Source organism: Elephantulus edwardii, unplaced genomic scaffold, assembly GCF_000299155.1.
Source record: "Elephantulus edwardii isolate Elephantulus edwardi_28Jun2011 unplaced genomic scaffold, EleEdw1.0 scaffold00009, whole genome shotgun sequence".
Classification (NCBI taxonomy): domain Eukaryota; kingdom Metazoa; phylum Chordata; class Mammalia; order Macroscelidea; family Macroscelididae; genus Elephantulus; species Elephantulus edwardii.
In genome coordinates this window covers 9,979,181-10,002,398 of record NW_006399759.1, presented here as the reverse complement: position 1 = coordinate 10,002,398, position 23,218 = coordinate 9,979,181, and the positions used below count along the sequence as shown (strand labels likewise).

Sequence of the window (23,218 nt, the reverse complement as noted above, 5' to 3'; positions counted from 1 at the left end):
GAGAGAGACTCAACTGATATTTTTTTTTAAATTATACTAGTTTATTTACAAAATTAGAATACATTCTTTTTCCCCATCAGATTCTTCCAATTTCCTTCATCCTTACACAGTTTTTTTTAAGGACAGAGTTGTGCACTGAAGACATTTTCCTCTGTACCTTTATCTCTATTTATTTACATTTTTATTATACTTTTTAAATAGATACTCTTCTCTTTCTCATGTAGATGAAACATATTTATAATCATCATAAGAATCAAGAGTTTGTCATACTTTTTATTATCATTTATCTGCATTCTCTAGTATTGTCTGTCCTAAATAATCAGAATGAAGTTACTAGAAAACTCTTCAATTTTAAGGAAAAATTATTATGTAAAATTCTTCCAAATTATTTTGTAGTTAGTGTATTTACTTCTTCATTACTTTACATATCCACAGTCCCTGGATGGCACGAATAAATGATTAACCATTCAGCTACTTACTGAAAGGTTGCCAGTGCAAAGTTACAGAAGGCACTACAGAAAAAATCTATCTGGACATGGCTTTGAAAACCCTATGGACTGCAGTTGTGCTTTGCAGCATATGGGGGGTTATAACAAGTAGGGATTAGTTCAATGACAACTGGTTGGGTGTTTTTGTTTGTTTTATAAACTTTTTGAAGTTTTGTGGTTTTTTTTTTCCTTTGGAAGAAGGAGTGGCATCCAGTTCCGTAATAGCTTGCCTCCAGAAACTCTATGAACCTGGAGAGCGGATGAAAGGCACCCAAGCGTCGAGGACTCTCCTTCATAGGGTCGCTGTGAGTCGCCTGCGACTCGACGGCACTTAACAACAACAACAACAACAACATCCAGTACTCTATAGTAACTTTATATATACACACACACACACAAAATCATATATATACAAATCATATATATAAAATCATGTCTGTGTGTGTGTATATATATGTATGTGTGTGTGTATATATATATGTATGTGTGTGTGTGTGTGTGTGTGTATATATATATGACTGCTACCTGTGTAGCAGTCATATACTTTATGTATCTTAGTCATAGTTGTTTTACTCTCTGATTTTTAGACATGAATTTAAATTGCTTTCCAAATCTGGCCATATAATCTGTATTAAAAATAAAGATTTCTATACATGTTTAAGTAATACATACTTCATCAGAGAAAGAAATGTTAAGTTTGACATGCTACTAACTGGATTTTCTTTATGTAACAGCACTGAAAAGAGGCGCAGGGAGCAAGAAAATAAATATTTAGAAGAGCTAGCAGAATTACTTTCTGCCAACATCAGTGACATTGACAGCTTGAGTGTAAAACCAGACAAATGCAAGATTTTGAAAAAGACAGTCGATCAGATACAGCTAATGAAGAGGATGGAACAAGGTAAAAACAAAACAAAAAACCCCTTTAGCTGTATGCTGTATTATTAAGATATTTATATTATGTGGTTTTAGTTTTATTATTGAGAAAGTATATTGAATACTATACTGTTATTAAAGAAACATTTTCGACTGATAATTTTTTTTTATTTTATTATTATTTTTTGTGCATGTGCTGTCAAATTAGATCTGACTGGTACAGGAGGAAATTGTCCCTCCTTCTCCGGCAGAGCATCTGGTAGATTTGAACTGTGTACCTCTGGGATTGCAGTACAGCTTCTTGCCACTAGGCCACCAGAGCTCATTGATAATTATTTTTCAAAGGGAATCTGAGGGCCATCTCATTACAATGAAATGGCTTATTAATGCATTAACTTGAAACCTGGTTTGGGAAGTTTTGGGACTCAGTATCCTGAGATACTAAGCCTGGAGACACAGTTGTAAAGTGGAACCCAGTATACCCTACATAGTGTTGAAGAATTCATTGAAGGGGAAAAACAGATAGGGAAACTGGTCTGTACTTGGGCTCTGGATTGGGGAAAGTTTTTCATATTTATACTGTTTATACTCCTGGAAATGACAAGAAACCTGTGTGTTGTATACAAAAGCAAAAGCAAAGCACTATGGCAGAACACTCCTACAACCTGGCTTAAATGAAGTTTCCACAGGAAAGTTTTTCTGATGGTGCTTTTCTACTAAAAAAAGTCTGCAACATACAGAGAAATCATCTACAATGAGTAAAAACGCAAATGCCTATTCATGACACACTACAATCACATAGTTTTAACAGAAAAACTTGTTAAGCAGGAAATTTTTAGTTATATTAAAATACACATTTTTGTTTATTATACTTTCCCCAGAAACTCCATTAAGATAGCATAGAAAACAATAATAAAAGCATACACCCACAGATAAAATTTGTGAGGAGATGACAGCAGACAGGAGATGTCTACAAGATCTTAGGACTTGTAAAACAAATAGTCTAATGGTAGCTGATTGAGCAGACAGGAGAAACTAGGATTGCAAGTTGCAAAAACCAGTACAACATTAGGGTCCTTCTCTGCTCAGTGTCAAAACATCTCTACAGTCTGGTTCTACTCTTTAAGCAGATGGGGGAATTACTCTGGGGAAGTTGGGCAGTACGAGTGAAAAAGACATACAGATGCTGGTGACGGTTGGAGATCCTCAAATTAAAAAATCAGCCCTTCACCTTGTTTTTCCCTTCACACAGATGCAAATAAATTTTTTAGTACCTCATTCTTTTAACATGAACAGAAAGCCTAATATTTAAAGAAAGCCTGTAATATTAAAGAGAACAAAACCAGCAAAAAATAGAAAAATAACTCAAAGGAAGCAGAGGCAATGCAAGGAGTAAAAAAAAACTTAAAACAAGCAAACAGTTCCCTACAGAGACAGAAGGCAAGATATTTCATTCATGTATGACATTAAAATGAAACCAAAACAAGATTAGCTTTTGGAAATGAAAAACATGATAACCCAAGAAAATTACCCCTCAGCGAAAAAACCTTACATCTTTAGTTTTCTTTCTTCTCTTTGCCTCCTCACACCTGCTCCATACACTCAGGCATGCAATGCCTCAGGTATGCTGTGCACCTGCAGTTCCTACATCCTAGACGCCTCTTTCCTGGACAGCCACATGGCTTACTCCCTCATCCTTCTTGTGTCTTTACTCAGATCTCTCTTCTAAATGAAATGATTCCCAATTACCCTATTTAAAGGAAGCTATAGTGGCATAATCAGGAGGGAGTTGCCCTGCTCACCAAAATGCCACACCTCTTTGGCAGTTGAGATATCCCAGGGGCTTTAAGGGAAAAGGATGGGCGATCTCCTCCTGTGGGATTTGCAGCCTCTGAAACCTTTTAGTCAGCTATGAGTCTGGTCCTACTCTTTGGCAATGAGCAAAGACTATTTAAAGGAAGCACCCTAATGGCATATTGCCTAATGTATGGAGCTCTCAAGCTGCTAAATGAAGGATCAGTAATTCTAATCTACCAGCTGCTCCAAGGGAGAAAAATGGATAATGTCCTTCCCTAAAGAGTATAACCTTGGAAACCCAATAAAGGTTTCTATTTACCCTATTTAAAAGTTATAAAACAAAACCAACTAAAAAAAGCCTTGTACATCACTCTCACTGTTTCATTGGTTTTTCTCACAGCATGTTTTATGTCTGTGAAGTATATGTATTTATATTTTTAGCTTGTTTATTGTCTGCATATCACTAATAGAGCTCCAGGAAGGTGAGGATTTTACCTGTACCCCATTATACCCTCAATGCATAAAATAACTTCTAACTACATGGTAAGCTTCCAGTGAATATTAATTGAATAAATAAAAGGCTGAAAGATAATGTGAAGAATCCACTTAGAAATAAATATAAGACAAGCAGTAGAAAGTGAGTTAAGAAATGTTCCTAAGGGTATATGCCTAACAGTGGAATAGCTGGGTTGTATGGAATTTCTACATTCAGGGTTTTTTTTTTAGGAAATGTGAAACTGCCTACCAGAATGGTTGTACCATTTTACTATCCCACAAATAGTGTATAAGAGTTCCTATCTCTCCACATCCTCTCCAATATTTATTACTTGCTATCTTGTTAAACTTTGCCACTACTACTGGAGATGATAACTCATTGTAGTTTTGATTTGTGTCTCTCTTAGTGCCAGTGATTTTGAGTATTTCTTCATCTGTCTGTTGGCCATCGCAATCTGTGAAAAGTCTTACCATGTCTTTTGCCCATTTTGTAGTTTTATTCTCATTATTTTTCTTGTGGTAGCCCTGTATGATTCTGTAGACCCTCATCTGAGATTGCATTGCCAAATGTTTTTCCCAGTCAGTAGGCTTTCTTTTCACCCTATTGAGAACAGTTTTGATGTAAACAGGGACGTAATCTTTAGGAAGCCCCATTCATCGATGTAATCCTCTACTGGTTGTGCATTTCTGTCTGTATTTGTCAGCTTCTTTATACCGTAGACTAGGCCTTCTAAGTTTTGTGAAAACCATAAAGATCCTAAGAGACAAAATGGGACCAAACTTAGAAGGGCTAGATCTTTAATCCATCTTGCATTGATTTTTTGTGTATAGTGAGAGATAGGGATTCTGCTTTAGCTTTCTGCAGGTACAAGTCCAGTTTTTCCAGCATGATTTGTTGAAGAAGTTGTCATTTCTCCATTTGAAAAGTAAGGAAAAAAGAAATGTATACGGCTGTTTTAAAATGTGCAGCATATGATTGGTTTTCGGAGCCATTGAGTCAATTAAGATTCATAGAGACAATATTGTGAACAATAGAATGGAGTGTGCTCAATCCTGCCACTCACAATCTCTGCTGTGCTCAAGCCCATTGTTACAGTCAGTCATGAACACAGATCAAATAGAAGGGGAGAGATTATGAGAGAAAAAGTTGGGCTTTTTTACAGAACTAGAGAGAGAAATTTAGAGATGGCAAACATTCATGTAAATGAGTGAATTAACCCAACACAGTGAATTATAAAGAAAGAAAAGCTTGCATCAGTGTTCAGCTTAGTGACAAAAAGTCACACATTAGGTTGCTTTTGGAATGAGCCCAGACTTTTCAATAACCGTAAACACTAGAATCCGAGGTTTAGGATTCTGTGTTCATCCAAATGAAACATGAGTATAAAATTAAGCCACTGTCATGTTTTAAAATGAAGAGATGATTATTTGTATCCAATATCACTTTAAGCGTGAGATCCAGAAAAACAAAATCCTTTTTTACATTATCAGTGGTATAAACTCTAGAGAGCACTTTGTTAGTACTTAGTAATGTTGAAGTTACACAGACCCTGTGTCCAGCAGTTTCACTTCTGGTGTTTACCCTAAAGAAACCATCACACACTTTCAGAAGAGGCAGTACTGAAAATTGTATTTATTATGAAACTGGGTATAGTATGAAAGAGTCCCATCAGTAGAGCAGTAGCAAAATCAATGGTGAGTAATTTATACAGCAGTTAAAATGAATTTATATGTATTCAATATAGTTAAATCTGAAATCCTTTTGAGTTGGAATAGTAAAAAGTCTATATAAGTTTATGTAAATTTTAAAACAGGATAATACTATATTCACTAAATTATGTATGTGTAGTAAAATGCTCAGAAATGATAATATGGCAAACTCAGAAGAACAGTCTTTCTCAAGGAAAATAGCAGGGTTTTGGAAATACCTACATTTTGTTTATTTAAAAAGGAAAGATTTGAAGCAAATAGTGGCAAAATGTTAACATCTGTGAAAATTCAATAGTGACTGTGGGTGTTTATACTGTATTTTTTCTGTATATTTAAAAATAAAGACACGAATGCCTATATTCATTAATACCTACATTTGGGTTTTGCTGAATTTAACTCCTTATGAGTCAAAATTAACTCAGTAGCAATCAGTTATTCATAAAACAGATTGGACTTTAAAAAAAGAAATTAAGTATGAAGTTTCTTTAAGAAATGGGGACTGACACCCTAGCAATAATGTTGTTGTCAGGTGCCTTTGAGCCAGCTACAACTCATAGCAACGCTGTGAACAACAAATTTGCCTGTGCCATGCTCACCATCCCTGGTATGTTTGAGCCCATTGCTACAACCACTGTGTTGATCATTTTGTTGAGGGTTTTCCTCTCTTTCAGATCCTCTACCTTTTCTAAACAAGTTCAGTAAGACTGTAAACCAAACATGTGGAGAGATTGGAACTCTCATGCTATTGGTGGGAATGTAGAATGGTGTAATCACTGTGGAAAGCAGTCTGGCACTTCCTTAAAAGTTTGAAAATGCAAATATTACTTTCTCCTGCAATCCCACTGCAAGGTCTATATCCTTAGGAAATAAGAGCTGTGATATGAACTGCTAGATGCATTCCCATGTTTTTTGTAGCATTATTTACAACAGAGTTAGAAATAACCCATTAATGTCCATTAATCAATGAGTGGTTAAAGGAACTATTGTTTGTTCATACAGTGGAGTATTATGCAACACTAAAGAAAGAATGAATGAAATTTCATTGCATGGATAAATCTAGAGGAATTTATGCTGAGTGACACAACTACTCAACTCATTGCCATTAAATCAGACCTGCCACTGGGTTTCCTAGGCTTTAAATCATACAAGAGGGAGTTGCCTGTCTTTCTCCTGCAGAGAAACTGGTAGATTCAGGTTGCCAGAGAGGCAGTGTCCTTTGGATTAGTATTGCAACTCTCTAAGTCTATCACAAAAGGATGATTATTTTAGAAGACCACTATTACAAAAAGCTAAAGAAAGCCTTACATACCATTCTTTCTTGGGTACCAGGAATGGGAAGGGAGGAAGGGAGTAAAAATTAATTAGATAATAAACACTTACTAGGTTGGATAAAGGGAAAGGCATGTATTATAAGAGTTTGATCAGATATTATCAATAGTTAACTATTAATTAGAATTAATGTTATGAGAAAAAATATATACGTGAATAATTGAATGGAAAGCCAATAGTAACATTTCATTCAAATAAATCTGTTTTTTTTAAAAAGTATGGAGACATATTTTTTAATATCACCATCAAAATCTCCAAATCATTTCGCATTTACAGTTTTATCATTCAGAACATCATAATATGAATGTGAAAGTTGGCTTGTTCATACTTACTCTAGAAATTATGTTCTTATTCTCTTTTCTTGGCCATTGATGTTGTTGTTGTTATGTGCCGTTGAGTCACTTGTAACTCATAGCGACCCTATGTACAATAGCCCTAAACTCTACTCTGTCCTGTGCTAATCGCACTGTCTCTGACACTCCCATCCTGATTACCCCAGTCGCTGAATCAATCCACCTCATAGAGGGCCTTCCCCTCCTGCACTGTTGATAGGAAAGGAAAAAAGAAAAATAGAGGAAATAATTTTTTTTATAATTTATCTATTTCTTAAAAACTTTTGGTGTGGACTTTGTTTTTAAAAAGTCTGTGTACTAGGGAGCTCTGGTGGCCTAGTGGCAGGAAGCTGCACTGTAATCCCAGAGGGTCATAGTTCAAATGGATCAGATGCTCTGCTTGAAGGAGGGACAATCTCCTCCAGTACCAGTCAGATCCAATTTGACAGTACACACAAAAAAATAATAAAATAATTAAAAAAAAGGTCTGTGTACTTAAAGGATTTTTTGTTGGAACACTGGGTTTGGTAGGTCAAGATTCAGTTTGCTGCCACTCTCTGGTTCTGTGAATCAAGGCACATTGCTTAACTTAATGATCCTCCATGTCATTCTCCAGAAAAATGAAGATGAAAGTTCCTAAATGCTATGAATATATGTCCTCATAAACTTGCCTTTTGGGAAACATACCTTTTTAAATTCTGACTGTTTTAGTTTTTTTATTACAGAAAAATCAACAACTGACGATGACGTTCAGAAATCAGACATTTCATCTAGTAGCCAAGGAGTGATTGAAAAGGAGTCTTTGGGGCCTCTTCTTTTGGAGGTATGTATTCACATGGACTTAGAAAGTGAATAGAATCTCAACTAATTTGTTTTGGTTTTTCTTTTTATCTCTTGTCATCTTTTATACTTTGGTACCAGTAGTCAGGAAATCAAAAGATGAATTGCACTGGGAAAATCTGTTATCAGGTACCTCTCCAGAGTACTGAGAAGCAACAGTGTCAGTCTAGAGACTAGGGTGTGCCTGATCCAAGCCATGGTCTTTGCAATTATTTTCTGTGCATCAGAGAGCTGGATAATGACTAAGGATAACAGAAGAGGAATCAATGCCTTTAAGTTTGGTGCTGGAGAAGAGTCTTGAACATACTATGGATTGCCAAGAAAGCAAGTAAATCTGTCTTGTAAAAGGTGAAACCAAGTTTCTCCTTGGAGGCTAGGATTTTGAAACTCCATCTCACATACTTTGGGCACATGGCCAGGAGGAACTAGTCCTTGGAGAGGGACATCATGCTCAGAATGGTGGAGAGACAGCATAGGAGAGGAAGACCCCAGATGAGATGAATTGATACTGTAAATGGGATAATAAGCATAGGTGTACCAGAGTCAGTGAGACTGGCTCAGGATAGGGCAAGCTTTAGAGCTGTTGTACATAGGGTCACTATGAGTCGCAGGCAACTTAATAGTACATAACAAAATACAATTAATTATAAAGCATTGTTTTGGTTTTTTGTTCATTTATTGTTAAACATTTCCTTTTCTGCCCCTGCTTGCCTCCTCCCCCAATCTGCTTTGTAATACACCACTTGTTCCACATTGCTGTTTTACATAGAATAACTAATCATATATTCCTTTTAGACTGTTCTTCCCCTCATCTGTTCCTGTGCGATGTTCCTTATCTATCCACTTTTTTCCTATTCTCTCCCTAACCCCCCCCCATGTCAATCATATTTTATAACAGCAGTACTATGCAGTATTTGGCCTTTTGTGCCTGAGTTATTTCATTCAGCATAATGTCCTCTGGGCTCACCCATACTGTGTAATGTTTTGCAAAAGTCATCTGCAGAAAACTTAAGCAAGACTCACACCTTACACCATATAAAAAAAACCAACTCAAGGTGGATCAGGGCCCTAGGACTAAAACCAAAGACTATAAAATTCATCAGAGAAAAGCTAGTAGCAACTCTAGAAACCCTAATCCACAGCATGAACAGACTTCCAAGCATAATGAAAATCCTACAAGCAAGAGAGACTACATAGATGAATGAGATCTTCTAAGAATCAAATCCTGTGCACATTAATTAACTTTTCCAACAGGGTAAGAAGGAAACCCACAGACTAGAAAAAAATATTTGCCAGTCACATATCTGACAAGGGATTTATCTGTAAAATTTATAGAATACTTGAATATCTCAAAGAAAAAGGTAATTGTGAAATGGGCACAAAATATGAATAAACACTTCACTAAAGAAAACATTCAGTTGGTGAACAAACAGATGAAGAAATGTTCAAAACCCCTAGCTCTAAGAGAGATGCAAATCAAAATAACTATGAGATATCATCTTACCCCAATAAGAATAGCAAAATTCAGCAGGGCAGCAAACAACAAATGCTGGTGAGGTTGTGAAGAAACTGGAATCATTATTCGCTGTTGGTGGGAGTATAAAATTATACAACCACTATGGAAGGCAGTATGGTGCTTTCTCAAAAAGTTGGCAATAGAAATACCATTTGACCCAGAAATTCCACTACTGGGAATATACACTAAAGAAACCAAAACTTCCGGGGGAGCTCTGTTGGCCTAGTGGCAAGAAGCTGTACTGCAATCCCAGAGGTACACGGTTCAAATCTACCAGATGCTGTGCCGGAGAAGGAGGGAAAATTTCCCTCCTGTACCAGTCAGATCTGATTTGATGGTACACGCATAGTAAATAAATTAAAAAAAAAAAAAGAAACCAAAACTTCCACCAAAACAGATATATGTATTACTATGTTTACTGCTGCATTATTCACAATAGTGTAAAGAGTTGGAAACAACCCAAGTGCCCATCAACAAAGGAATGGATAGAGAAGCTATGGTATCTTCACACAATAGAATACTAGACAGCACTGAAAAACAAGGAAGTTATAAAATATTATACAGAATGGGTGACCCTGGAGGATATTATGCTTTGAAATATCCCAGTCACAAAAGGACAAATACTGCATAATGCCCCTGTTATAAAATAGAAGATACTTGGGGGTTGGGAGAAACTAAGAAAAGGGGATTAATTATGTATGCTGCATTGAAACAGATGAGGGAGAGAACTGTTTAAAAGGAATATATGATCAGGTATTTTTTTAATGACCACAGTCTTGAACAAGAAGAGATGCATAGCAAAGTGGACTGAGGGAGCAGAGAGGGATGACATTGTGCAACAATGAAAGAATTTTTTTGTTTCCAGAGAGAAAAGTGAATTGGGGAGGGGTAGAGAGAAAATGTGCAACAATGAATGAATGAATGAAAATCCAAGTTCTCTGTAAACTTTCATTAAAATACCATTTTTTTAAAAAAGAAAGAAATGCTTAATATCCCTAACTATGAGAAATGCAAATCTGAACAAATACGTGTTACCACCTCACCCCAGAAAACAATAGCAAAGTACAGGAAGATAGCAAGCAACATTTTCTGATGAGATTGTGAAGTGATAAAATAGTTATTTTATGATGGAAACTATTTAAAATTTGTTATAATTCCAATGTGAACCGCAAGCAGGAAAAATTTTGATAAAGTAGTCATGAGGAAAACTGAAGTTTATGTATGGTTTTGACTTTATTTCTGGAATGGCTAGGACTAGTAAGGAAAGTAAAACTCTGTTGAATTATTTACTAAGCAAGTGCTATCTAAATATATTTGCTGTGGAATTTCACTTTTGAGTGAGGGTGCCTCACTTTACCCTAATATGTGTGTTCCTGAAAAGTTTTCTGACTAAAATTTATAAAATCTATTTGTATAAACATTCTAAGGGGATGCACTGTATTAACAATGCTCTTTTAAATTGTGTAAAACGAAGAGCTTTTAAACTTGAATGATCACTTTGTCATATCTCCCTTTACCTACCTTCCCACTGTTCTCGACTCAAAAGTTTTCTTCGAAGCAGGCCCACACTTTAACTGCTCCCTCTCATACCTATGTGTATAAATATAAGTAAGTATATATGTGTACACATAAACATTTTCCAGTATGTGTTTCCTACCTAATTATTTTCTTATTTATATATAAACTTCTTGCTTTGCCTTGCCTAACACCTCTCTTTTCTGGTGTGGTCTTCCTAACCACGCAATCTTTCATTAGCCTTTTTCTTTTTTTTTTTTAAATGATTTAGTTTGTTTATTTTTCATTTCAATTAATATCTACAGAGATATTGGAATTCCATTCATTCATTGTTGCACCCTTCTCCCCGCACCCCCCCCATTTGCTCCTCTCCTTGAAAAGCAAGAGAAAAACTCCCTCAATTAGTACACAATCCCCCCGCACCTCCCCAAACCCCACACCCCATCCCCAAGCCTTTTTCTTTTCTAATGCCTTTATTCTTCTATTCCTGGGACCCTATGTACTCCTCTTTTTTACTAGCCTTAGTTCTCTGTCACTACCAATAGTATGAGGACATTCTCAAAATTGAGTTCTTGCATGTCCAACCCCACAATACCATTTAGTCTCTGCTTTACCTTTCATCTCTGTGCAGTTAACACCCAAAACTTCTTCCCTGTATTCCATTCCTGTACTCTAACTAACTGCTAAATATTTTCTTACTTTCCTACTAGCAGCTGATGGCCTAATGGCTAAAACACTGGGCTTCTAGCCTCAGGCTGAAGAAAGGAGCTCTCCACTGCCCTCAGAATGATGTGGCAGTGTGCTTCCATAATGATTTATGTTCTGAAAACCCTGTAAGGTTCTGTTCTGCCCTCTGAGTCGGAATTGAGTTGACAGCAATGGGTTTGGTTTTATGTGGTATTGTAACTAATTCTTGGGTTGCTCAAATTGTTAAGCATTTGACTATGAGGTGAAAGGCTGCTGGTTCAACGTCCCAAAGAAATGCTTGAGAAGACGGAGCTGGTGATATGCATCCATGAAGATCATAGGCTTCACAGCCCTGTGCAGACGTTCTTGTGTGCACGTGTCAGTTGTCCACAAGTGGGAATTAACTTGGTGGCAACTGACAACAACAACTAGCTACATTTCAGGTGTAACTTGTAACTTTTATGCTGGACAACATAAATATATTCCATCATAGTAGAAAATTCTATTTGAAAAGCGTGGTCTAGGGAGTCTTTCTCAGATGGAGCATCTGTCTTTTAAAAAAGGAAATAAATTGTACTATAATATGAGAAATTTGTTTCCTTTTTTTCTTGTTGAAGTACCCAGTGTATTCTATAAATCTTAGCGATAAGTTTCTTATCAGATATGTGCCAGATATTTTTTTCCCAGTCTGTGGGTTTCTTTTTTTTTTTACCCTGTGGGAGAAGTTTTTTGGTGTGCATAAGGATTTAATTTGTAGAAGGTCCTATTCATCTACTTTATTCTTTCCTGTTTGTAGATCAATTTTTTTAACTCTTAACTTTTAGATAGCATGAGTTAAAATTGGAAGGAATTCAATAATGAGTAAAGAGAGATTAATATTAGAATTTATTAACTCAACAATTTTGTCAACACCTACTCTATGTCAGGGAAGCCTGATGGTAGCATGGTTAAAGCACTTGACTGCTAACTGAATGGTGGACCAGAGCTAGTCCACTGAGAAAGGTCAAACAATTTACTCTCCTAATGATTTACAACCCTGGGCAGTTCTATTCTGTATGGTTGCTGTGAGCCAGAATTGACTTGATAGTAATAGGTTTCTTTCTGGATTTTTTAACTACCTATGTAATACTGGCTATTTACCCCATGAAATTACTATAAAGGTTGAATGAGACCATTTCTTGCCATGCCTGACACATGGAATTTTTTTTAAAAGAAATTCCTCATTTCTTCGTGTCTCTTAACTGTTGCAGCAAGTCTAAATTCCTCTGCCCACTCCTCAGTCCCTACACTTGCCTAGACCTCCCCATTTCCCACTGTCCATGAAAGATTCTGTTTTAGCCAAGCAGGTCTCCTTACACTTTGCATGTGCATCTGTGTTCCCCTAACTTGCTTTATATCATTTCCCACAGTTCTGTGTGACTTTGATACTTTGACCCCCACTCCCTCAGCCCTGACAATACTATCTCCTGTACCTCTCTGATTACTTCCCAGACCTTCTCAGATTTTCTTTTTTTACCTGTGATTTAAGTGTTAGTGCCCCTCAGAGATCTGGCTTTGTCTCTTTTCCCTTTTATTTCTGTGCACATTTCATGGGCACTTTTAACCATATTTGTTATTGTTGTAAAGTGCCGTCCAGTTGCCTGCGACTCATAGCAACCTTATGCACAGTAGCTCTCAATGCTAATCTATGCTGAGCCAGTCTCTCTGTCTTTGACATACCCACCCTCATTATCCCAGTTACTGTGTCACTGTATCTCCTCTGGGATCTTCTTCTGCATTGTTCCTCCACCCTTCCAAGCATGATGCTCTTCTCCAAGAACTGATCCCTCCTGGCAACATGCCCAAAGTATATGAGACAGAGCTTCAAAATCCTTGCCTCCAAGGAGCAGCTTGGTTTCATGTTCTTTAGGACAGACCTGTTTGTAGTCCGTGGTATGTTCAATACTCTTTTCCAGCACCACAACTCAAAGACATCGATCCTTCTTCTGTGATCTTTAGTCACTGTCCAGCTTTCTGATGTATAGCAAGTAATTGTGAAGACCGTGGCCTGGATCAGGCACACCATAATCTCCAAACTGACATTGTTTATCCATATCTATGTTTATGTAATATCTTCAAATGGGTGTATGACTGTAATACCAGTCATGTGTCGCTGATTTAAAGCAACAGACTCATTTCTGACTAAACTAAATGGAACTAAACTAGAATAAATGGAAATTTATTGGAATGTCACTGAGCTATTATAGAAACATGCTTGAAAAATGCTGGAGCTACCTAAAGGAAACTCGAAAGCAAAAGTTGTGTGAATCGTCTCGAGCTTCAGTCATGATCAGTCCTTTTGCAGTTTCCTTAACGTTCACATTTTAGGGAGGAAATATCCTAAATGTCTGTTAAGAAATCTATGAGGCTCTTTTTTTAATGGGAAAGAAATAACTTGCCAAAGAAAATATATTCTTTGGGAGAGAAGGAGATTCAACAGATGAACGCTTTGCATATACCTCTGAATGTCATCTCTTTTTTTAAGTGCAGATCTCTCTTTCCATATGAATGTCCTCTGGTTATTTAAAATATAATTCTCAATCTAAATTTGTAATATCTTCCCTCCTTTCTTGTTTAAAAGAAAAGAAAGGAGCCAAAAAATAAATTCTTGGTTTATCCCCGATATTCCCATTCCCAGAATATTGCCCAGTTCTGTGAAAAGTGTGTGTATGCATTTAACAACCCAGACTCTTGTGAGAAGCCTTGGACAGTGTGGACCGTGCTGTGATGCACAAGATTGTCCTCTTCAAAAGGTGACAGACCAGGGTGTAGAGACAAACTTCTCAGATCCATTGTGTTGTGCTCCACAGACAGGAATTTGTTACCTCCTCCAGTGAACAGCACAACATAAGACAAACTCTGAGTACTTGGAGAAAAGGATTCTAAATAATAAATAATAGTCTCAGGATTTCCTGAAATGTAATCAATTATTATCATTTTAGAGTGGGATTTTGGTGAATTTTCTACTATATTAATATTTTAAAACATTTATGGTGGGTGTCTAATTTATTTATGATTTTTAAATAAAAGTAGTTGTGTTTACACTGGCCTAGCTAATAGCTAACATTTTGAGACATTTTTCTTTTACAAAGCAGACAAATTTGTATTTCAGTCACCCATGCTTTCATACATACTGCAAGACAAATAAGTATGCTGACAACCTACTATGAGACATATAGCTAATCTGACTTCAAAAGAATTGTTGTTGTGTGCTATGGGGTCAAAATTGATCCATAGCTGACTCCAGAGGGTTTTAGAGGTAGTAAATCACATGGGAGGAAATTTCCCTTTCCTCTCCTTCAGAGCAACTGGTGAATTTGAACCACCTGTTTTTGGAATGGCACAGCATTTTACCATTAGGCCACCAGCACTCATGGAAAAGAATTGAGTTAGTTAAATACGAGAGTACTTTCCTATGCCCATATAAATCAAAATAGTTAAGAGAGAGTTAATTTTGTACTGAGGTTTCAGATTATTAATGGCATGACTTCTGTGGACTAAATGAGACATGACTACAGAAGTCAGAATAGAGACAAAACTTTGCTCTTTTTTGAGCCCACCGAAAGACATTATCATTATTTTTAAAAATTTTGTGGTGCAGTGATTGAATACTTGGCTTAAATAATCATCTTAGCTGAAAAAGACACCTGGGGTAAGGAGATAGAAATAATGACCTTAGTAAACTCATTTCTTCATTGTGTGAAAGGTATCTTAAATGAGTTTACCAAGGTCATGATTTTTTCTTTTTAATTTTTTTCATAATGTATTTTTTCTACTAGTTTATTTATAAAATTCAAATACATTGTTTTCAAGAACAGATTCTTTCCATTTCCCTCACCCACCCCACCCATCAGATTTATAGGTCATGAACTTTTTAAAAATTGCCGTTGCATAGATTCCAATTCATAGCCACCTTATCGGATGGAGCAGAACTGCCTCATAGGGTTTCCAAGGCTAAGACTTTTAGAGAAGCAACTATCCCATCTTTCTTCCACAGATCAGCTTCTGGGTTCAAACTGCCGACCTTTTGGTTAGTAGCCAGATTCCTAACTACAGCCCCACCTGAGATCATTGATAATCATTAAAAAGTTCTACCTTCCAGTTGAGGTCTGCTGGCCTACTGACAAGAAGCTAGAAAGTTTTCATTAAAATTCTATAATCTTTAATATCAGTCAGTGATCTTTCCAAACTAATTTGGAGATGCTGAATTTTTACTTAAATCCTAATGAAACACTGGGAGATTTTTAAACAGGTGAAAAATGCTATTCCTGAATTTTTAAGCTGAAGACATAAATAATTTTTACAAACGATACAAATAATTTTTAGCAACCAAATCAAACATTTCTTTTTTACATGTGATCTCTAAAACCTAATTTTTTTCCTTTTTAAAATGTATTTTTATATTATTTTAGTTTATATTAAAACATAATGCTTTTTTTAAAGCTGCTTGCTTTTCATTCATTATTCAAATGTTATCCTTATGGTGAAGGGGAAAATTGTGCTCCAGTGTGGAAAATACCTGCTAGGCAGACTATTACCACCCTTACCAGAAAAAAACAGCAGATTTGGACCATTTTAAAGAAAAAGAGAATGAGATGCCCATCTTTGTTAGACATCTTTTTAAAATATTTTCCCACAAGATAACCAGCTAAAGCTTTGTGTAATACAAGAATTTTTATGGTCATTTCACATTTTATTACTATTCTTTAAATGTTCCCGTTTTCTATTATATTTTATAACAGTTATACTGCAGTATATTTCATTAAACGGAAAGACTTCTGTCACCCTTTGCATTCTGGATCTTCCCTCAAGATTCCATGTTTTGTTATGAATGACCACCTGTGTTGAATGAGGCTCCAGGGTGTCGATTAAGTTCATTAAGCTTAATTCGCCCCTCATGTTTTAGATTATGGTATAAATTGAGGTTCTGACATTTTCTTTCTTCAGTTCAGTGGATATGACCTGCCCCTTGGAGACCCCTGTCTCCATGTCATTGCACAGGATACCCACTGCGATTTGACCTCTTTCCACTTCTCTTGACTCATTGCCTGGCACAGGCACCTTGTACCATGTACCCCAATCTACTCATTTCCTTTTTGTGCTATGCTTCACTATCTGCCTAGAAGATCCCTTCCTCATTCCTCTCTGCATACTCCACCATGCCATTATGACTCAGGTCAGGGAGAGACAAATTCTATAAGGACTCTTTTCTTTGCCCACATCCCTCATCCCAAGCTTGCTGTCCTGCTGTGTAGAATATTCCCTGTTTGTCTCTGATTCTGCATTTGTCTTTGGTAGTGTGTTAGGTTTCTGTCTTTCTCTTTCCCCTGCTGTAATGTGCCTTGAGTAGAGAGACCAAGTCCTAACCTATGTAGTTTAGAAATGTCTTTAACTAGATGAATAGGATAATCATGACTTCACGTCTGCTGCTGTAAAATTTATTACAAGGAAGAAGGTTAATATATTCATTCATATCTACTTAAAACATTAGTGTATAGTCTATTTAGAAATTCCAGCCACTCTACATAACTTAAATATATCTTTCTGATTTGTTTTTCCTTTAAAAAAAAAAAAACACAAAACAAACACAGAGAAAAAACCCTCCTTATGGCTTAGGTGAACGTTTACAGAGCAAATGAGTTTTCCATTCAATAATGCATACATTTTTGTTCCATGACGTTAGTTACAGGCCTTTCAGTGTGGCAGCTCTCAGCCCCTTTTTCTCTGAGTTCCTGTTTTCCACTTTTCCTTCTGTCCTGCCTCTTCCTGCCTTCTGAACTTTGGTTTTGGGTAAATACTGTTCTGCTCGTTCTGATTTCTTTTTGAATAGGGAAATATGTATGTGCTCATCACTGTTTTTCTTTTTGTCTTCTAACCTCTTGACTCTTAATCCTTTGCAGGCTTTAGATGGATTCTTCTTTGTTGTGAACTGTGAAGGGAGAATCGTATTTGTGTCAGAGAATGTTACCAGCTACTTGGGTTACAATCAAGAAGAACTAATGAATACCAGTGTCTACAGCATACTGCACGTTGGAGATCATGCAGAATTTGTGAAAAATCTTCTACCAAAATCACTAGGTAAAAAGAAGTTTGTTCTCAATATTATAAATATAGTATTATTACATAATATCATATGTTGTTGTGGTTGAGTACCATCAAATTGGAACTGACCCATAGCTGGCCGTCCAGCAGGTTTTCAGAGGCTGTTAATCACATGGGAGGAGATTGTCCATTTTTCATCTTTCATTGCCCATCTTTCATCTTTTGCAGAGCAGCTGGTGGATTCAAACCATGTGCCTTTGGAATTACAGTGCAGTTTTTACCACTAGGCACCAAGACTCCCTAATATATAATAATATATTAAAAATATTTTAAAATCGTTTCAGCTTGACCCAAAGACACTCTTTATTAAACCTACCATGTTATCATTTGAGATACTCTGCTTATTATTTCCTTTGAAACAGACAAGGCTGGGAAGAATATAAAACCATATAATTTTGACATCTCATTTTGAATCTCATCCTTTTCCCATAGGATGACTTCTTGACTCCAGTCTGAAAATATTATAATGGTATGTTAGTTGATGTGGGAGTAGGGCAGTGTCTGTACATGTGCATGCAACTTTGAGTATTTGTATACATAAATGTGTTTTTGTGTACACAAAAGTACTTAGTACTTTCGAGCTATAGATTGAGTTCTTATCTGGATTAATTCAAACACTTAAAGTTTATGAAGAAAATTATTTTATAGTATATTTACGGTATGGAACAAAAAAACTAAGGAAGGAAAAATCCAAGTGTAATACAAGACCAAATAATTGTAACTTTAGTTTATAAGATATAAAAGTATTGAATCCTGATTTTGTTTGTATTACTGTTAAACTTATTGGAACAAAACTGTTCTACTTGGTCTGCCTACTGTTAGGGGACTGCAGATATATATTTGTGGAAATATATTTTATAATAACAAGGGTGATATTTTGAGGTAACTATAAGTAGTGTTGTTTTAACACCGCTCCCTAATCAAGGTCTGAGCTGTGTTAACATGGAAAGAGTTGAGATCAGCAGGTGATAGGAAGCCTCTCCTATGAGACATGGATGCCTCCTAACTTTGCAGAAGTGTTCCAGTCTTAGAGAACATGCTACTTCTTTGATATGATCGCAGGAATTCCAGCACAGAAACCTCTTAAAACTACAATCTCAACTCCTTCTTGCATAAAATGGAATTTATCACATATAATTCTAAGGTAATGAGATTGATTTGTTTGGGAGGTCAAATTTTTGAACATATGAAAATTAATTTTAAAACATTTATAATAATAAAAATAATACAAGGAAAGTTCTAAAATAAATTAATATAATTTTTATGTGTATGAGCTAAAACTCATTACCATCAAATCATAACTAACTCATAGCTTACCTTCCCACTGATTTTGAGAGGCCTTAAATCACACAGGAGGAAGTTTCTCATCTTTCTACTTTGGAGCCACTGGTGGATTCAAACTGCCACGGAAGCACTGCTTTTGCATTAGCATGGCAAGTCTGTATAGATTAGGCCACCAGAGCTCCATGTTACATGTATACACCCCAGTATATTTGCCAAAAGAGAACTATCTTAGTACTTGCACATTTATGCCATAAATTGATTCAGTTATTAGCACATGAATGCATTGACATGGATTGGTTTATCAGACCATCCCTTCCACAGTACATCTTTAGAGGATTAGAGGAGACTTTGATTGGCAGTGTATTGATGTCTTCACTTGGTGTTTTGTTTTGCTTTTCTCTTTTACTTGTATTCCAAAAGTTTGAGGGTTGCTCACTCAATTTGTGCAGTAGTCTCAGATATAAATAAATATGAAGTTTATAAAATATTAAATAAACTACCATTTAATCACCAATACCATCTAGAACAACCACTTGGCCAACTGACTGGAAGAGATCTATATTTGTTCCCATTCCAAAGAAAGGTGACCCAACTGAGTGTGGAAACTACAGAACAGTGTCATTGATTTCACATGCAAGCAAGATTCTGCTGAAGATCATCCAAAAACGATTAGAACAGCACATCAGCAGAGAACTGCCGGAAGTCCAGGCTGGGTTTAGAAGGGGTCGTGGTACTAGGGATATTGTTGCTGATGTTAGATGAATCTTGGCTGAAAGCAGAGAATACCAGAAGAATGTCTATCTGTGTTTCATTGATTATGCAAAGGCATTTGACTGTGTGGATCATAACAAACTGTGGCTGACTCTGAGAAGAATGGGAATCCCAGAACATTTAATTGTGCTAATACGAAACCTATACTTGGACCAAGAGGCAGTAGTCAGAACAGAGCAGGGTAACACTGCATGGTTCAAAATTGGGAAGGGTGTACGCCAGGGATGCATCCTGTCTCCATACCTTTTCAACATGTATGCAGAGCAGATTATCCGAGAGGCTGGGCTCTATGAGGAGAATTGTGGCATCAGGATTGGTGGAAGGTCTATTAACAATCTCCGTTATGCAGATGACACAACCTTGCTTGCTGAAACTGAGGAGGACCTCATGCACTTGCTGTGAAGGGTCAAGGACTGCAGCCTTCAGTATGGACTGAGGCTCAATGTCAAGAAGACAAAGATTCTCACCACTGGACCAATTGGCAGCATCAAGATGGATGACGAAGAGATTGAGATTGTTCACAGCTTCAGTTTGCTCGGCTCCACAGTCAACACTCTTGGCACCAGCAGTCAGGAAATCAAAAAGCGTATCGCGATGGGAAAGTCTGCTGTTAGGGACCTCTCTAAAGTACTCAGGAGCAACAGTGTCTCTCTGGAGACTAAGGTGCGCCTGATACAGGCCATGGTCTTTGCAATCACTTGTTATGCATCAGAGAGTTGGACAATGACTAGGGAGGACAGAAGGAGAGTGGATGCTTTTGAGCTGTGGTGCTGGAGAAGGGTACTGAATGTACCCTGGATTGCCAGGAAAACAAACAGATTCATCTTGGAGAGGATTAAACCAAGGTACTCCTTGGAGGCAAGGATTCTGGGGCTTCGTCTGACATACTTTGGACATGTTGCCAGGAGGGACGGGTCCTTGGAGAGGGACATCATGCTTGGGACGGTTGAGGGACAACGCAGGAGAGGAAGACCCTCTATGAGATGGACTGATTCGGTGACTGGGGTAATCGGGATGGGTGTGTCAGAGGCGGTGCGGTTGGCGCAGGATAGAGCAGGGTTTAGGGCTGTTGTGCATAGGGTCGCTATGAGTCGGAAATGACTCGACGGCACATAACAACAACAACAACAACAACCACAACAAACCATTTAATAGCTAGGAGGAACATTTCTTTCCTCCTCTTCTACTATATTATGTCTCAATCACATGACAGTAGTTGAAAGCCAAGCAGTTAGCTGTGTTGTCACAGAATTTTCTGCTTGTAATGCCTTTTGAATCTATATTTGCAAGAAAGAGATAAATATACATCTTTCCCACACTAAATAAAAAAAGAAAAGAAGGAATCAAGTCAAGAAAAAAAATGCGTTTAGGGATCCTAACTGCCAAGAGGACATCTCATGGACCAGAGAGGACAACAGAATTTAAGAGAGGGGGTTCCTGTCAGGTGAGAGACTCACTTCCACAGCTGGCATATTGACATGCTAGCAAGGGAACTTCCTACAACCCCCATGGACAGAAACACCTTAAGTTAGAGAACCAGATCACACCAGTTAGTAGACAGAAGAGGACAATAAACTTTAGGATAAGAGGCTGCAGTGAGGTGAGATTTCCTACAGGGCTGCATTGCAGATCAGAAAGAAATTGAAGGACGTTAGAAAAGGTAAACTTTCTCACTCCACAGACCCCGAAAGGACTTCCCGTAGAGCAAGTTGCCCATCACCATAGACTAAACACTTTTAAACGCCTGTCACTAATCAGTAGCATGATAGAAAACTATCAACAACCTATGCAGACACAATAGAAATGGCCTAACACCACGAAAAACTTCACATAATGTTAAGAAAGCAGCAAGCAGCTTCAAACATTGTGTAAAAACAAAGTAAGCATTCTTTCTTAAATAAATAAACAAAAACAAAAAAAACAAAACACCAAAACCGGAGCATATGGCAGACCCAATGATTACCCCAGAGTCAGGGAGGTAGAAGAAATATGTTGACATGAAGTCATGTGATTAGGTACTGAGAAAGGTACAAATGATGAGAGAATAAATGGAAACCAGAAATAAAGTGTATAACCTAGATATAGAACCAGAAGAAATATATTGAGGTGGAATTATATGAACATCTATGAAAGAAAGTGCAAATAATAGAAGAAAGAAGGAAGCCATAAATAATGGGCATATTCCAGAGGCAAGGAGCCAGAAGAAATATGTCAGTGTGGAGGAACTTGAACAACTAAAGAAGAAAATGCAAAAGATGGGAGAAAGAATTGAAACTATAGATAAAGAGCTACAAGAATTTAGAAAGCTCATCACAAGACAGACAGTACAACCAGCACAGTATTGGGAATTAAAAAAAAAATGCATGAAAATGCAGTCCAGAATATTCATAATGAAGTGGCAGAAATTTTCAACCTGCTAAAGAGAAGAGATAGAAAACAGTCAGTGAGCTGGAAGACAACTTCATTGGGCACATATTAGAAGAAAAATTAGAGATGAAACAGAAGGAAAATGAAAACATTAGAATTGTGTGAGATAACATCAAAAGGAATAACATATGTATGATCAGAATTCCAGAACACAAGGAAGACAGGAAGCACTAAGAAAATTGTGGAAGAGATATTAGAAGGGAACTTCCCAGATATTATGAAGAATGGGGAAATCCACATTAAAAAAAACTCAGCAAACCCCAAATAGATTATACTCCAAAAGAAAAAACATCAATAGACATGGTCAAATTCTCTAAAATAAAAGATAAGAATATGATACTAAATTTGGGGCATGAAAAACAAAGAGTCACTTACAAAGGAGAAACTATTGTTTTCTGATTTCTCAACACAAACCATGCAAACAGAAAGGCAATGGGATGTCATATGTAGAAGGTTGAAGGAAAATACTGCCAGCAAAGTATCCTTTACCCAGAAAAGCTGCCCATCAAATCTGAAGTAGAAATTTGCTCATTTGCAGAACAGCAGGAAATTAAGGAATTTTTGAAAACAAGACCAACTTTACAAGAAATTCAAAAGGAAGTCCTTCACACAGAGATGCCAAAGGAAAGTGAATGGATGGGGTAGTGACCAGAAGCAACAAGAAGCACAGCAAATTGGCAGCAATAAAACTTGACCTATCAATAATTATACACTTAATGTGAATGGATTAGATGCACCAATCAAGATAAAGAAAGTAGCAAAATGGTTTTAAAGAAACCAAACAACAAATCCCATCAATATGTTACTTAAAAGAGACACATCTAAAAAGTGAAGAAAAAGACTGAAAATCAAAGGAAAACTAAGCAAATGGCATCTGCAAAATCTCTGATCAAATAGGCTTCAGGGGTGAAAACCACCATAGAAGATAAGGGCACTATATATAATGATTAAAGGCACAATACATCAAGAAGACATGACTTTGGTCAATATCTACACACCAACTGATAGAT

At 36.8% G+C, this 23,218-nt stretch overlaps 1 protein-coding gene across 3 annotated transcripts in view; it reads left to right on the top strand.

Annotated features, from left to right (window-relative positions):
• NCOA1 (nuclear receptor coactivator 1) overlaps nt 1–23,218 on the top strand; it is a 127,766-nt gene that overhangs the window by 24,419 nt on the left and 80,129 nt on the right. For all 3 annotated transcript variants that reach the window (XM_006880625.1, XM_006880626.1, XM_006880627.1), the window contains exons 3-5: nt 1,223–1,389; nt 7,753–7,850; nt 17,525–17,702. In XM_006880625.1, the coding sequence (XP_006880687.1) occupies nt 1,223–1,389; nt 7,753–7,850; nt 17,525–17,702 (443 nt within the window). The remainder of the gene's footprint in view (nt 1–1,222; nt 1,390–7,752; nt 7,851–17,524; nt 17,703–23,218) is intronic.